The 12,332-nt window shown below is 45.2% G+C and overlaps 1 protein-coding gene across 3 annotated transcripts in view; it reads right to left on the reverse strand.

Moving 5' to 3' along the window:
* LOC133138881 (metabotropic glutamate receptor 4-like) overlaps positions 1-12,332 on the reverse strand; it is a 281,844-nt gene that overhangs the window by 65,943 nt on the left and 203,569 nt on the right. For all 3 annotated transcript variants that reach the window (XM_061258002.1, XM_061258004.1, XM_061258003.1), the window contains exon 6: positions 11,357-11,497. In XM_061258002.1, coding sequence (XP_061113986.1) covers positions 11,357-11,497 — 141 coding nt within the window. The remainder of the gene's footprint in view (positions 1-11,356; positions 11,498-12,332) is intronic.

A 12,332-nucleotide genomic window follows, 5' to 3' on the forward strand; every position in this document is an offset into this window, starting at 1 on the left:
TACTGTCTGCTCGCTCCAGTGTTTTTGGTCCAATTTATCTCTCTCTCTCCCCACCGTGAGTCAGGATAGGCAAGGATGGCCCAGGCGGTTGCCGCTGTCCACGCCCGTTTCTCATTTCTCGGGGGCTGGGTTTTATTGACCTCAGGAGCTTTCAAATCCCTCGTTCACAGGGACCAGAACCAGATAATGCAAGAGGTGTATGGAGGCTTACTGTGGCACAGAAAAGCATTATTATTGGGGTACTGGGACAATGAAGTGTACTACAATGCACACCAACAACCATCTTGTTTTTATTTCTGTTTATATTTTGGGGAGGGGGGGCTCACTTCGCAGACTGCCCCTTGCACTCCATCGCAGGAAATAAGAAATTAGTTCAGTCAGAACTAATTTGGTCAGAGCTTTAGTTGCACAATATTGTTTGCATTCTGCAGGACAAACAGGTGTAACTTGAACCCGGCGGTTGTGAGACACCAGGCACGGTTAGGTTGGGGGGGTGCAGTGGAGCGACACCACACAGCTTCAGGGTCTTCAGTCCGTCCTGCCAGTGTGTGTTCAGTCTGCACTCTCCATATGCTCTTCCCCAAGGTGTTCCACGCTTCCCACTGGGCAACGGTGCCACGCTGTCAAGATCTATCGCCGTCTCTGGACTGTGTGCTCAGAAAGCCCTGGGCTTGGATTCCTGCTGGCGCTGGCACAACACGCCTGCCTGGTCTGGCCCCACGTCACAAATGGACTGTGTGGAAACTAAATGTGCACGAATAGGTTAACTTTTGATGCCTTTTCTAACATCCAGTTCACCAAGAGAGGAACCTGCTAAATAAAGTATAACAAATGAATTCAATTGATTCTGAAAATTGGCCCAGTAGGTTTTGGACCCATGCAGCTTCAGTGTGTCTGTGTGCACTGACGTGGTGAACCGTAGCCTGGTTAGTGTCCGAGTGAAAAACATTCTGCGGTCAGCCACAGGACAACACCCTGATAGCATGTACTTCTTTAAGGATGCAAAAAGTTTTCAGACCCTGAGGCTGATGGCACAATCCACATGACCTTGTCTAATTTTCACCTCTGTCTGGGTCTGGGTCCGGGTCCCCGAGGCCCCAATATTTTTCATGTGTCCATCTGCTTGGCACAAATATCCTCCCATTTTTTCTTGCTTGCATTGGTGGTTTCAGTATTCTGAGATGTATCATTCAAAATAGCAACCAAGCAATCAAATCGACTAATCCTTCAATGAACAAAATTTGAAGCATGAAACTGCCCTAAGAGTGACATGGGCCAAATTTGATGCATGAAAGAGTACTGGAATAACAAATATGAGTGAAAATGAAATACTACAATGACAAATGGAAAATACAAAGAATGGTCCTTACCATTTCCACTGTATATGAGCTTATGTAACTTTTTTCAAGTAATATTTAATAATAGTGACTCCTGGAAAACAAACCTTTCAGAAGAGACCAGAATTATGCCTGCAGTCAAAAGGGTTCAAGAAGAGTAACCATTTTATTTTGCGCATGTCATTTTCAACCTTTTGTTAAGAAAAGGGGGGTTAAGGGGTTAAAGACAGGAGAATATACTCTACACAATGAACTTGTTTTCAGTAAATTGACGATAATCCAAATCCTTTGTATTGAGACGCATGTTTGACAATGGTCAGTCAAAACATAATTGTTGCAACTATGACTACAGCTTGCCATGGGAACAGGTAGTTACATTTTGTTTAGTTGATTGCTTAATTGCTTTTTTTCCTAATTTCCTCACATTGGAGATTGTGAGGGTGCTTAGTGGCTCTTCTGGACTGCATGGGCTCCTAATTACTGGCCCTGTACTAGAATGTAATTGCCTGTGATTTCTTTAATCAGCATAATGAACAGAGAGCAATTTCCTCTAATCTACTGTAATGACACGAGTTAGTGCCTTCTGGTCAGGTGGGAGTGGTTGAATGGTTGCCTGTCCTGAAGGTGCTTTTTGCTCTATAATTAATGCACGGGATTAAACGAGCTTTGTGGTTTAGGATCAGCCGGCAGGCCCATTGATTGGGCTTAGTAAGGAGCCGGACTTGGAGATTTTGAAAGCAGAATCTCAGTGGCCTAGGGCATTGGATTTCCTCTTTGATACTGTAAATTGAACCCTTAAGCCAAAAAACTGCAAGCCTGACATCATCTTATTTGAACCCAGGTGTTGTCCCGATGCTAAAGGGGCTTCCACGTTGGGGGAGGGGGTCAGGTGAGACCTGGCCTGGCAAAGCCAACCTAACCTTTCTTTCTCCCCCAGGAAGCATTTCAAGCCAGTTACTGTGATGATACTGCTACATCCTTTGTGCTAACTAACTGAATGCACAATAATAATCATAATCATAATCATAATCATAAACATAATCATAATCATAATCATAATCATAATCATAATCATAATCATAATCATAATCATAATCATAATCATAATCATAATAATAGAATAGAAGAAGAATTTGTTTTGTTGTAATCACAAGGTATGGATGTCATGATTTCAAGAAAGCAGTCATTAATGTTCCATCCATCCATCCATCCATCCATCCATCATCACCCGCTTATCCGGAGTCGGGTCGCGGGGGCAGTAGGCAAAGCCGGGTATTCCAGGCGTCCCTCTCCCCAGCAACGCATTCTAGCTCCTCCTGGGGGATCCCGAGGCGTTCCCTGGCCAGGAGAGATATATAATCTCTCCAGTGGGCTCTGGGTCTCCCTCGGGGTCTCTGCCCAGTTGGACGAGCCCGGAAAACCTCCAAAGGGAGGTGCCCGGGAGGCATCCTGATCAGATGCCCGAACCACCTCAATTGGCTCCTTTCGACGCGAAGGAGCAGCGGCTCTACTCCGAGCTCCCTCCGGATGTCCGAGCTCCTCACCCTATCTCTAAGGCTGAGCCCGGCCACCCTACGGAGGAAGCTCATTTCGGCCGCTTGTATACGCGATCTCGTTCTTTCGGTCACTACCCAAAGCTCGTGACCATAGGTGAGGGTTGGGACGTAGATCGACCAGTAAATCGACCCTCTTCACCACAACGGTCCGGTGCAACGCCCGCATTACTGCTGACGCTGCACCGATCCGCCTGTCGATCTCATGCTCCCTTCTACCCTCACTCGTGAACAAGACCCCGAGATACTTGAACTCCTTCACTTGGGGCAAAGACTCGTTCCCAACCCGGAGGGAGCAATCCACCGTTTTCCGGCAGAGAACCATGGCCTCGGACTTGGAGGTGCTGACTCTCATCCCGGCCGCTTCACACTCGGCTGCAAACCGCTCCAGTGCGTGCTGAAGGTCACGGTCCGATGAAGCCAGCAGAACCACATCATCCGCAAAAAGCAGAGATGCGATTCTGAGGTCACCAAACCGGACACTCTCCTCACCTCGGCTGCGCCTTGAGATCCTGTCCATGAATACCACAAACAGGACCGGTGACAAGGGGCAACCTTGGCGGAGTCCAACATCCAACGGAAACGTGCTTGACTTTGTGCCGAGAATGCGGACACAGCTCTCACTTTGGTTATACAGGGACCTGATGGCTCCTAACAACGGCCCCGGTACCCCATACTCCCGCAGTACACCCCACAGGGTTCCCCGGGGGACACGGTCGAAAGCCTTCTCCAAGTCCACAAAACACATGTGGACTGGATGGGCAAACTCCCATGACCCCGCCAGCAACCCTGCCAAGGTAAAGAGCTGGTCCACCGTTTCACGGCCAAAAAAGATCCCACTTTTGCTTCCTTTGGCAGTTTTCAGTTGCTCTGGTCACAATTAAGGAAAGTGGGTAATCTCTCATGAATTCACTCATTGGAAATTGGCTCTGCTCCCCATACCGGAGTCGTTTAACAGTGTGGGCAAAGCTGTGAAAATCCAACTGGAATGAGAAAACCGTAGGATTCCTCTTGGCCATCATCTGGAATGTTCTAATTTATACAGTGTACCTCTGCTAGCTTTATACAACTGTGTATAAGCATCGTATGAAAGCGTTATATTATTATTTTCTAAACTTTCTAGAACATCAAGTGTGTGCGCATGTCAGTGTTAATGCATTGAACTTGAAGGCATTATGTTATGAAAGACAAAAAATGCGTAAAAACTGCTTTCTATGTGATATATTTAGATGTTCTGTTCTCTCCAGAGGGCGGCACGGATGGTGCAGTGGGTAGCACTGCCGCCTCACAGCAAGGAGGTCCTGGGTTCGAATCCCCGTCGGCCGGGGCCTCTCTGTGCGGAGTTTGCATGTTCTCCCCGTGTCTGCGTGGGTTTCCTCCGGGTACTCCGGTTTCCTCCCACAGTCCAAAGACATGCACGTTAGGCTGATTGGAGAGTCTAAATTGCCCGTAGGTATGAGTGTGTGAGTGAATGGTGTGTGTGCCCTGCGATGGACTGGCGACCTGTCCAGGGTGTATTCCTGCCTTTCGCCCAATGTATGCTGGGATAGGCTCCAGCCCCCCTGCGACCCTGATCAGGATAAGCGGGTTCAGATAATGGATGGATGGATGGATGTTCTCTCCAGTGCTCTTATATGGTCTGTACTAGTCTTCTTGTTATGCCTGTGATGCAATGCTGCATAACAGGCAACTTGTCCAGTATACACTAAACAAAGGAATAGAAAGTGTCCCATTATAAAAGATACTGGCCTGTCCAGTAATAACATTACAATATGTAACATAATTATTGCTGTGGAGCCAGCCAGGTTTTAAGTCCATACTCTATACAGTACATGGAAGAAGTCATGCCTTAGATCATTTTCACTTCTTGCCCAGGCACACCTGTGCTTTATGAAAGCAGTGAGTCAATATGTACTCCTTCCAGGAGCATGAGTTGAAATTATTATTATTATTTGGTAAGGACTGTGGTCATAATGTGAATGAGTATTGGAAGGTAGAAATGAAATATAACAACTGCCTCTTCTTTTGGCATTATTTCAATTTATTCTAGCTGTGACTCATACAACATAAATTTCAACACTACCTTTTTCAAGATAACTTTAAAAAGGAGCTTTCTACTGCACTGTGAGTTTTTAATTTTGAAGATCAATAGGACAGACAATACTGAAGATTTTCTTTGCCGAGCTATGATTAGCTGTAAATTGAGGCGGTATTCTTTTTCCATCTTCCTTGGTGAGACTTTTCAGTATGAATTCCTCATATAAAAACTCACTGTGACTTTGGCCTGACCTCTAATAGAACTGTGAAAGCACAAAAACAGTCATCAAAGGCCATCACAAACAAGCCTCACTTCATTTTCCGGAAATGCATTCTTTTTTTCAAAAGGCCAAACTATTCAGACAAAAATACAGAACAGTGCCGAATCCATTTTTTTATTTTTTTGTATTTTTTTGTATTTTTTTATTTTTTTTCTTACTCAATTTGATCCTTTTCCTTTTAAAATTAAGTCAGAGTATAATATAAAGTTAAATATTTACTACTTTTCGAACCGCGGTGGCGCAACAGGCTAAGACGCAGCAGACTTGTGGTTGCAGTTTGCTGCAGTTGCACACCGGGGACCGGGGTTTGATTCTCGGTCCTGCCAAAAGCCAAGTTTGGCCGGCTCACGTGGGGCAGCAATAATTGGCTCGCTGCTCCAGAGGGAGGGACTTGGCAGGGTTATTAGATCGCCGCACAATAAGCACCTCGGGTGTCTCGGAATCACGGCAACGGGCCCGAGACGAGATGGCTTGAAGAAGGCGTGTCGCTCTCATTCAGGCCGCCGAGGGACGGGGTACGGGCGGTACATCTAATACGACTACCTCCAATTGAATCAGACGAGGTATAATTGGCTACCAAATTGGGAGAAAAAGGGAAAAATCTGAAAAAATTTTTACATTAAATATTTACTACTTTAAGTTGGCCAATATCGCAGCAGGAGAGCGGTTTGTGGAAATTCCAACCAAGGCGGTCACAAGAGAATACTTGAATTCTGTTCTCCCACTGTTAAATTGGTTGACACAACGAGAAAGCTAGTATTTAAGATGTTCCTTTAAAAGGTTATTAATGGTTATTAGTGCCAGTTGATCACGCTCATTTAAAGAATTTAATTGTTGTTGCAGACAGATGCCCATGGTGCAGAAGAAAGCCATTGTAAGAGCCCTAATTCCCCACTCCCTGCAGAGGTAAAAAAAGAAGCCAGCCCAAGATATGCCATGAAAACTTTAATGGATGTGTGCGGCAACACTTTGTAAAGGAGTGTGGTTTAAATGCAGCTAGGGTAGTAAGTGGCCATTCCACTTAATTCTGTCACTTCAGCAATGGATTGAGTTTTCTACCAGTACTAGTCCCGTTTTGCAGGATGCATTGTGAAGATAATTGAGGAATTGTAAACTGAATTGCCCCACTGAGACAATCTTATAAACAGTGGTGGGCATGCTACATATATGAAGCTAAGATTCATAGGTGCCCCCTTAAAGATTACCTTAAAAAAGCCAGAATATGGCCCTGCACTTCAAAACAAAGGGGTCACTGTGCAGACCTACTACTCATTTTTGCACACTGACCAGGGACGGCTGGTCTGATGGCAGGAGGAATAACAAGAGAAAAAGAGAACATTATTTCAGAGAGACAGCGTTTGATGGTATGTTTTCAGTCTTCTCTTTCATCTTCTCTAACCTCCGAAAGACCTCTCAGAGACAAAATTGAAATAATGTGGGGTTTTTTTTTTTCTATTTTGTTTAATTTGAAGAGAGGAAAAACAACCTGTGTTGTAAGATGCTGTCATGTTTGAAAGCTAAAGGGAGGGTGCATTATGGATGGTAGATCTAAAAAGCCTCTTTATTTTGTTGGAAATAGCTCCAAAGTAGGCACACGTGCATTGAAGATATTTTTTTTAAATGTCTCCTGCGGATGATACCAGCCAAGCCGCAAGTTGTCAAATGTCTGTTAAAATGCTTGGTTTGGCATAAAATATGCAGGAATGAGAGCAGAGAGCTATTTCCATTTAAATTATTAAAATCCCACTTGACAGAATTTTCATTTGTCTATAATTAAATTCCATAATTTTATTGGGCCAGAAATCTGTAAAATATGCCTAGCGATTTATTGGTGTAATTCTGGGAACATATCATTCACACAATCTATTATGATTGGTTGTCAAATTAGTTACAATATGGTATATAAAATGAAAAACCTCACTATAGCATTTGCACACAGACACATGCACGCAAACACGGTGCCTTATAGAAAATATAGATAGTTGTGCATTCACACAGCCAATTACTGCTTCCGTGTTAAATATTTAGCATTTTCTATTATTTTGATTTGTTCAACACTTCAGACCAGGGCATCTGCCACAAACATAACATGTGAACAGGGATTGGACCATTGAGGTCCATTTGGATGCTACTCATTGAGGGGCAGTATACTGCACAGCTGTGTCATCTCCAACATGGAGTCCAATAGGTCCATATGTATTCTGTTAGGAAGCACTCCATACCATGACATGCACTGTATATGTATGACACATAACTTAAATTTTGAGCTCAGTATTAGTTTTTATACAATAAGCCTGTTTATGGACTGACACACCAACACCCACACCCACCCACACACACACACACACACACACACACACACACACACACACACACATACACACCCATACACACACACACCCATACACACACACACACACACACACACACACACACACACACACACACACACACACACACAAACAAACACACCCATACACACACACACCCATACACACACACACACACCACACACACACACACACACACACACAGACTAACATACTGAGGCAAATGCCGCACCATCAGAGCTTTTACTGAACATTATCACCTCACATATGATTTTCCTCATCAAACAGGTCCCCACTTTGGTTGGTTTTTGGCATTATTTAAAGCAGTAACATGGTGGTTGAATGTAACACTAGCCAGTTATCTTTAGGCAACAATAAAACAAATGTGCATATCTTTTTTATTATTCAGTCATTTAAATATATTTTTTCTCAGCCTAAATTTCCCACTATAAAAGTCCACCCAAACTGTCAGGGCGTGGTAATGAGAACTGTCTATGACGTGCCCCCACTTTCCTGTAGGCCAACATTGTAAACTGTGAGTCACAAGTTATAGGGGAGGGATAAGGGGAGTGGTTATCCTCGTGTGACGTACTACTAGGAGAACATTCCCAACTGGTTGAAAATAGGACAGTAAATTTAAAATGCTTACTTCTCCAAAACTAAACTACTATATTCAATACTTTTATCCTGTTTTTTCAATGCCATCTTATGCAAATTGCATATAAAAACCTAGAAAGTGTGATCAAACACCATGCTACTCCTTTAACTCCATTATATGTATGCAGTAGATGTATAGTTGTCTTCTCTTTAATCTGAAAAGGCCTGTCAGAGCCCATAAAAGTAGCTCTGCAGATTGAAACCTGATACCAGAACACCTGAAGTAGGCCTACATATATCCACCACTCTATTCTCAGCCTCTCTTTCCATATCTCTGCGCCCTGTAATGAAAAATACATTCATGTGTCACACACACACACATGGGAATGTCGCGGAATCTCTTGAATGATCTCCTCTCCCTTCAGCTGTGATGCCGGAGCCTTCCGCACCATTGTGCCGGGCCGCAGAGTGACTGACGCCGGGGCCAGGTTGCTCGTGGAGACGAGCGCGTCACCTGCCGGTCGGGCCCGGCTACCCTGGCACGCAGACGCCATCGCAGAGGGCAGGTTAGGACACGCTCGCCCTGGGCACGGGACCGCAGGCGCGCTGCCGCTCCAGTTACATTTCACTGCGTTTACAAGAAACGCTTTCACAGCGCGACGTGACTGCCACCAGTCCAAACCCATCTACGTCGCGTCTGCCTCCCTCCCGAAAAAGTAGAAAAATAGATGCATTTTTAATGCTCCGCTTCCTCAAACCCCACCTGAATCGCGACTGATGTACATTTTTTTTATTTCTTCAATTACAAAACATTTGTCTCGTTTATGGATTATGTGCTACATTTACGCATTAAATTAGCCTGCGACTGCCAGGGCTGAGTGGCGCATTGGTGCCGTTTCCCCATCAGAAGACTAACTTGTATATTGGAGAGTGAGGAGCAGGCAGATTTCCCAGCATCCACTGCCCCCAGTCAAAAGCAAATGAAAGATTCACTCAGGGACCAGTTAGAGCCGAGTGGCTGTTGGGGCGTAATTGGCTGAGTGTGGTTTTTTTGGCATGGTGCACCCACGCAATCCTGCAGTTGTGCGGTTTGAAGCCGAGCTTCACAGCTGGGAGCAGAAGCGTCACCATTTCAAACAAAACACATTAAACACCACAGACAAACGCTCTGAAAAGACATCTGCTGCCGCTACGCCTGGGTCCCTTATTTATTTACTCATTTTCTTCATAATTCCAAATTTTAGCCACTATTGTCATGGCTTCAAAAAACTATCCTCACTCCCTACGGCGTGAGTCATACAAACTGCGTGCTGTCCGTAACATTGAATGTATCATTTTGTGCATTCAATGGAATGGACAGCACACAGAATGGACAGTTTGTTTCCAGTCAAGTAGGCTTTTTCAAGGAAAAAAAAACAAAACAATACTATAATCTTAATCTTACCATCTTAATGCCATACGTGGACCCTCGCAGCACAAAACGTTGATGCTGAAACGGAGGCGCACTTCACGCCAGCTTGATAAAAACGTTTGTGCGCGGCAGACAGAAACCAGCAGCTCAGGTCTGGCCACTCTTATTTCACCTAATCAAACCCAGAGTATGAAACTCACACCAGCAAATCAATCGCCCTTGTCAGAGCGGCTCGGCGACGCCCGCCCGGGGAAGAGAGACACGAGCGCACCAGGAGTGCCTATTGATTTTAATGGCGGCGAACCCCGTCTCTAATGCGCTGATTGTATTTGCCATTAATTATGTTTTGGGTGAGGGGCAGTGGTCATGCATGGCTGATTGCTATTGTGCGGCGGTGGAGACCAAACTCCGGGAGGTCGAGGAGAAGGACTCGCTCGGACACTTAATCATGTTTGACGGAGCTGCGGAAAATCGTCATCTCCAGGCAAAAAACTCAAATCCCACCGGCTCCTGAGCAGTGTATCCATCCCCCTGGAGCTGCATAACTACATAAGCTCTGTGGCTGGGCTGGGTTTCTGCGGTCTAGAGGTCCCTTTGCGTTCGCTCTTGTAATGAAAGCAATTCGTTTTGTCGGTAATCCCTTTGTTGGAATGACTACTCCTATGGTAAATGCACTCTGGTCAAATAACATTGCATAATGTTTCTTCACAGTACTCAAACGTGCCACTGTACTACCAGCGGAGGTCAATCGTAGCGCTGTTAATTTTCAGCATGTGTAAATCTATGGATGACAAAGCCTCAGGCAGACAGGGTCAAAAGTACATTAACCGCAACCGTGCTGGCGGTTTCCAGTTTGGAGAAATTCGTCATGCCTTCATTTTCCCAGGCAGTTAATAGAGTTTGCCCCCGTTCGCCAAGAGAAATCAGAGCTAAACCAGACACAGACAATAATGTTGGATTACAAAGGAACACTGTGTTTGCAATAGCTCCACCCTGGAAGCTAAGCCATGCTGACTGTATTTACTCTTTCCTTAAAAGAAGGTTTCCTTCAACTTAAAAGCTCCTCTCACTGATCACAGTGTGGTGTCTTGAATTTAATAGATTTTAATTATATGACGACTAACTTTATTTCTCCCATCTCTTGAGGGTAGAAGAAATTTAGAAAGCTTAAAATAAAGCACCCCACTGATCAATTAAGGGGGTTTACTTTTAATACTTTTAATGCAACCCACCTGGTTTCTTTGGCCATAAATACTGCAGATAGATTGGAATAACCTCTGAATTTTTCAGTTTTTTAACCCCAGGTTTACTAACTTTTTTCCTGTTCCACATTTTTGCTCCTCACATACTGTAAGATACGACGGCACGGATGATGCAGTGGGTAGCACTGCCGCCTCACAGCAAGGAGGTCCTGGGTTCGAATCCCTGTCGGCCGGGGCCTCTCTGTGTGGAGTTTGCATGTTCTCCCCGTGTTTGCGTGGGTTTCCTCCCACAGTCCAAAGACATGCAGGTTAGGCTGATTGGAGAGTCTAAATTGCCCATAGGTATGAATGTGTGAGTGAATGGTGTGTGTGTCCTGTGATGGACTGGCGACCTGTCCAGGGTGTATTCCTGCCTTTCACCCAATGTATGCTGGGATCGGCTCCAGCCCCCCTGCGACCCTGTTCAGGATAAGCGGGTTAGGAGAATTAATGAATGAATGAAACATACTGTAGGAGCTATGAATGTTCAATATGTGCGGTCAGAACTAGGAGAGGCCCTCTCCTAGGGTCCAGAGGACCGGTGAGTGAGCTTTGTCGACGACTCTTACTTGTGCACTTTTTGATCCCGGATCCTTTCTTCAGCGCATGGCGGCTCAGCTTGCAGTGGAAGTTGTCCTCCCAGAACTCGGCAAACCAGATATTCCTCCTGTTGTTGTCCAGGGTTCGGCTGATGAAGTAGCGGTCGAAACCTGTGGAGACCAGTGAGAGCCCGTATCGCACCGCAGCACGCATGCATCCGGTGCACACCAGCGCTCTGCAAATGGCCGCTACAGCAGTCTACTAGGGGACAGCTGAGGTGAGGCAGCGAAGATGAGGATCAGTCTGAAAGAACGGGAAATAGTGCAGCCCTGGCAGCCCGACAGCTGGCAACAGCAGCGACGATCTGACTGGTGCCCGCTCGCTGGGCCTCAATGCTGGGGCAGGGTTACGACTCGTTTCCCTGAGCAGCCCTTTTCAATAAAGCTCCCACACTTTAACTGTGCAGCAGTATAACTGGCCCTGCAGTCTAAAGCTTTACGAGAGCACCAATACATTTCAATCACCTACGAATGGTCTCCAACATAGACAGCCCTGAGCTTTCTTCCATGAACACAAACACATAAACTTATATGTGTCATATACAGTATGCGTACATGTGTAGTAAGCCTGCCTGTGTGTGTGTGTGTGTGTGTGTGTGTGTGTGGGGGGGGGCTCCTTAGTAGTAGCTTTCCTTTTTGAATTTTGGCAGGCTTGACATTTAGTAGATTAAAAAACCTCACCACCTGCATCCAACAACCTCTCGGACTAATGCACTAATATGACATCACCTCTGGAGCAGCCAAAGTCATTGGCCCATTACAGTTAATCATAAAGGGCCAAAAAGCAACCTGACAAAAAAACAAAAAAATGATTCATAACCAATAATCAGTATATTCATTAGTCAAAATTTGTCTGTCACACTTCTGTGTTTTCATTTTCTAAAAACACTCAAAGAAGAGAATGTATTGTGAAGCTCAGGGAACAAAGACATATGAAATCCCCAGG

The sequence above is a fragment of the Conger conger genome, chromosome 10, assembly GCF_963514075.1.
Source record: "Conger conger chromosome 10, fConCon1.1, whole genome shotgun sequence".
In the NCBI taxonomy this organism is placed as follows: Eukaryota; Metazoa; Chordata; class Actinopteri; order Anguilliformes; family Congridae; genus Conger; species Conger conger.